This window comes from Anopheles darlingi, chromosome 2 (assembly GCF_943734745.1).
Source record: "Anopheles darlingi chromosome 2, idAnoDarlMG_H_01, whole genome shotgun sequence".
NCBI classification, from domain to species: domain Eukaryota; kingdom Metazoa; phylum Arthropoda; class Insecta; order Diptera; family Culicidae; genus Anopheles; species Anopheles darlingi.
The window spans coordinates 2,432,501-2,437,500 of record NC_064874.1 but is presented as its reverse complement, the minus strand read 5'-3'; the positions used below and the strand labels follow the sequence as shown (position 1 = coordinate 2,437,500).

Genomic DNA, 5,000 nt, shown 5'->3' with positions numbered 1-5,000 from the left:
AGCAGCTGCCGTAGTGTGGTATGGGGCACGTGGTATCATCGCTGTAATCCCGGATATCGATGGAAAGACATTGCGCTAATTAGACTGGGATTTTCTTTTTTTCTCTCTCTCTATCTCTCGCTGTTGTAAACAGAGAAGCGGCACGAGGGATTGCTTTTGTGTTGTGTACTTTTCACCAGACCTCTTGTCAGACGTTTTGTACTTTGCCTTGGTACCATGGTACCGGGCATGGCCAACCCGACCTGAGGAGAAAGATGTACGCTCAGATGCTTACCGTTCGATTCCCAAGGTTTTTCACCTTGCAGTTCAGCAAAACCGTTTTGCCGACGAGTCCCGTGATGTTGGATGGAACGGATGTATCAAAATAAGGCCCAGTTCCCGGCGTTGGCCACTCCTGGAGGAATTCGGTACGAAATTTCCGCGATCCGCCGACTAGTTCACCTAGGGAGCGAGAGAAAGGAGAGAAAGGGCCAGAAAGTCAAGGAATGTTAATACACGCAGTACGACAATGTTGACGCAAATAGGAAAAAAACATGTAGAAAGAAAAGCAATTGAAGCTGAAGCTGAAGTACAAATGGAGTGGAGTCGTGGTCGTGGTTGTGGCTATTCGCGGGGGAAGGAATGTATGTAATATCCACGGGACGGAGGCGGGGTGATGTTAACAAATTGAAACATTAAACTTTTCCCCCAAAGCACGGTTTGTCGCATTGCTATACATTTGTTGGAACGTGCAGAGGCGTCGTCGTCGTCGTCGCCGTCCTGGCGCCTTGTCTGGCTTATGTCGATAATTCTGTGAGAAGTGGAATTTAAATATTAACAAGTGGTGCCGTCACCCAGGGATGCCCGGACACCCACAAGCATGTCACACATGTTTCCATGCTTATGAGCACCTCTTACGCACCGCTCGAGGAAGTCTGTCTTCTGATGGACCTCATGGCGTACCACCGGGCTTCGGGAGTTTGCTGCGTGTCGTTTGAGTAAGAGACTAAAGTGAAACGTTCCCCAGACGTTTCCACCCCTGCCAGCGCTTCCAGTGTGTCGGCAAAGTTTTCCCGAAATAAACATCTCTTGACGAAAGTTTAAAACATTTCTGACGCTCGTGTGAGTCGACTTGAGTCGCTGTTTTTTTTTAATTCACATCAGCACGTGGAAGACTCAGTGACACTCTCGGAGGAAGCGCTCGGTTTGCTAAATTTCACATAATCACCGGGGTACGGGCTCGGGCTTTAAATTGAATGTGTCGAGGACCTGGTCCTTCCAGGGATTCAGGTTCCCGGTTGAAGTGTAAACAAGTTACCACGCAGGAACACATTCCCATCATATTCCTGCGAGATCATGCATATCTGCCGGTTCTTCGGAAGCCAGGGATGTTAAAAAGTTGGAAAAGCGTTTGCAGAAATTGCATTTGAGAGCACAGAGAACATGACTCCTGTAAATTTATGGGAAAGTTAATTTTTGCAGACAGTTATGTTTGCAGCCCGGAGTTCCTGCTCCATGTGACCTCCGGCTACATGCCTTAGCCTTTGACGATGATTCTGAAGAACGTGTAAGACGATGCTTTACCTTTACTCGTTCGTTGAGCCCGGGAGCGAGCCACAGCTTTGCGGAGCATCTTTAGGATTTCAACGTAGCAAGAATGTCACAGGATCCCTCTGCTGCCGCGAAGGTGTGCCAAATCCCACACCAGAGGCTACGGCAAGCGTATCGAGCAAGGTGCACTCGAAAAACGGGTGGAAAAACAAACAAGCTCGTTGTTGTTTAAAAAAAAGGCTGCTGAAAAACGAAACAATGGCACGGAAAATAGCTTGGGGGATTTCACGGTTGACTTATAGGGTGCGCCGGTTGCCATCCGTCTTTTATCAATCCCCACAATATAAAAAGGTCGTCGGAATCGGAGCGCCGTATTCATGGTTAGGTCGGCCGGAATGATTGATCTGATTTGGCTTTCATTTACCGGGGAGGAGAGGGTGTGCGTGATTTTCTAGGAAGACTTGTTAGTAATTCGGGGATCGCTTTCGCCCTATTTCCATCCTATGCCATTAGCCTTAGAACGGAATATTTTGTTTTTGTTTGTTTTCTGTTTGTGCTTCTCCTAGCACCTCGATTGCTCATCTCTTTATGATGCTTATTCAGTTGACGCAGGGAACAGGAAGAGCTAAAGAGAGAGAGAGAATACGTGAAAATGGCGAGTAATGGCTAAATGAAAATGTTTGTTATAATTATCACAAACAGCGACTCCGAAAGCAAGGGAACCGAGGCAAAAGGGCAGCAATTCATCCATCATCGTGCACGGTACACATAATGCCCGGCGTTGCCCGTTACCGGTAGTATGGGCTGATGGGCTTTCACGGGATTGTGCACCGGATTTCTGTACCACAGCATTGTTCCGGTGTTGAGTCACGAGATTAACATTAAATGAATGAACTGGTCCCCTACCGTGAAAGGCCCGGCTCATGTCTACCACCAAAAGTGAACCTCGAACCCGATGAGATTAAATCCTGATAAAGTTCGGAAAGAGGCCAAAGGCTCTGTATGCTCCACTAGACACCTCTGTTCCTCCTCCTCCTCCTCCTCCAATGGTCTTGATAAGGGGTCACCGGCATGCGCGACGCGCGATCGGCAGTGGAAAAAGTGAGCAGTAATTGGAAAACCTCGCCTCGCTCGGTGGCTTTGGCGACCGAATTTGAATATTGTCCTGCCCCGCTGGTTACTGGCTGGCCGGCCGCTGGTAGGATGGGTTTTCTGTTATTTATTGTGTTTAAATCCTCACTATGGCCCATGCTCTCGTCCCCTTTTATGTTGGAAGGATTTGTTTTACATCTACCGGACCGAGCGAAGCACTGAATCTTAACGATGGGCGATGGGAGGCCGTACGATGCCGTGCGCCTACATCATAAGCGAATAGTTGTTTCTTTTTTGTTTTATCAATCGTCGGATTCGCTCGGACGGCATAATAAATGATGACACATTGGCATTTTAAAAAGTATCGGTTGTTAAAATGCGACGCCGCAAAAGCTCGCACCCCGGGAGTTCGCCGTCATGAATTGGATATTTGCGTTCGATCACCACAGGAGGATATTACACAACATTTACATAAATTCAATTTCACCGTCAACTGAAAATCCATTGTTACGGGATGGAAAAGTGAGACATTCATACATTTGGGGTGGTTTAAAAATGAAGATTGTAGAGTGTAGTCTTTTGGCCGTTCGCTTGTAGTTACTAAAACTTAAAAACATTGTCAGAAAGTTGCCTCAACATAGAATGTAGCTGCCAAAAAGCTCGATGCTTCTTTAATTTCCAATATTGTTATCGTGCCTTGTCAGTCTGACTTTGCGACAACTCACAAACTAGTTCCGCCTCGAAAACCTCGATACGTTTTGCATTACATTTGACGTAATAATTGTGTCCATTATGTGCACGTTTTACTGTACGGTATGGTACGGTTTTTTGCTGTTGTTGAGAAACGTTTTCCTTTGTGACAACGAAACTCAGAACTTGAGTGAAACTTGCGCTACTGTCAGTGTGATATTAAAAGGTCGGATAAGGCTGAAAAGGAAATAAGACACATTGTAGCCGTTTCCTGCTTAGTTTGCTCCCCGGCCCGGTACGGCAGCTGGTATCAAGTTTTAGAGACGAGAACTTGCCAAAGTGCTACGGCAGTAGTCGACTGGTACAGGAAATGAGAAAACGAAATCTCAATAATCTTTCGTAGCAAGATGGAAACCAGTTAAATGCGTCCAGAGGCTGACAATATGTTTTTCGCAATCCCGTCTGAAAACATCATGATTACATTCGTTTGTATCGAAGGGAGTCTGTCAAGATGGGTTTTTCGTGTATATCCCTAAATTTGTTTAAAACTAATTATAATACTTGTTGTAGCATACAAAAATCGAGTTGACAGAAATTTTGAGACATTTATTGTATCAATTTGTTATTATCAATAAAATTCTTTTAAAAGGTTGAGACATTCCTCACATGCATGATGCTATTATGAGTGGGTCTCATCCTTTATATACCGCATGCTGATCCAAGATTAAGGAATATTTCTAATCTAGAATGCTTTGATCATGTAGCTGTCACTAACAGTGACAGCAGTTCGTTTTTCACCGAAAGCTACTGGTCAACACCGAACTACGTCGTCCGTTCGATGATAATCTTTGCGTTCACAGAAAGTTTTTATGTCTTCACTAGAAATTGGTAAAATTTAATATTTTTTTGGTATCATTTACTTTGAACTTGTTAAATAATTATTGCTTCTTGGTTACATACAAAAGTTCAGTGCGACAAGTTTGGGCTGTTTACTTCATGCTCGAGCGATGCTTGTCACGACTGACTTTTATCTTGTCATCTAGCCGTCAACCACTCGTGAAGATCGCCCACTGGTAAGAGGATAGTTTTCAAGCGCATTATCCGTCCGTCAGGTACAATTTTCCGCATGATGTCCTTTCTGCGAAACCGATTCGAAGGGAAAAAAATGTTTTTGAAAGGTGACATTAATTGATTTATGCGACGTGCCATTTCCGCTTCATATGTCACTGTTCTCAGAAAGCAACCAACTCGAACGCATCGATTATGCTATTACGACGCTCCGCATGTGTACCGAGCAGCATTCTGCTTCGGAAGCAGCATGTGAAGTGCAGCTGCATCGCTGCTGTGCAATCAATTCTGTCTGCAGTTGAACCGGAATACGAATGCTGGTCGTGGACACGGATAGCGCAAGAAACATCTATCAATCCGGCGCTCGACGGATGCAACGAATGATTTGGATAGGTACTGTGCTGAATTGCTGTCGAAGCTGCGATGTCAGTTTATATTTATTTGATTTTTTATGTATGGACCGCCGCCTTCCTTATGTTTAAAACATCAATTTGCTACATAATCTGTCCTTGGGATCATTAAATAAAATCAAGAAATATTTTACATATAAGGAGTAGTTTTTTTTTCTAGAATTTCAGCAAAGAATAGGAAAGGATGAAAATTCTTGTTTTATTATACTT

At 44.5% G+C, this 5,000-nt stretch overlaps 1 protein-coding gene across 2 annotated transcripts in view; it reads right to left on the bottom strand.

The window, feature by feature from the left end:
• Window positions 1–5,000, bottom strand: part of LOC125959782 (zwei Ig domain protein zig-8) — a 43,321-nt gene that overhangs the window by 8,582 nt on the left and 29,739 nt on the right. For both annotated transcript variants that reach the window (XM_049692718.1, XM_049692719.1), the window contains exon 2: window positions 275–441. In XM_049692718.1, coding sequence (XP_049548675.1) covers window positions 275–441 — 167 coding nt within the window. The remainder of the gene's footprint in view (window positions 1–274; window positions 442–5,000) is intronic.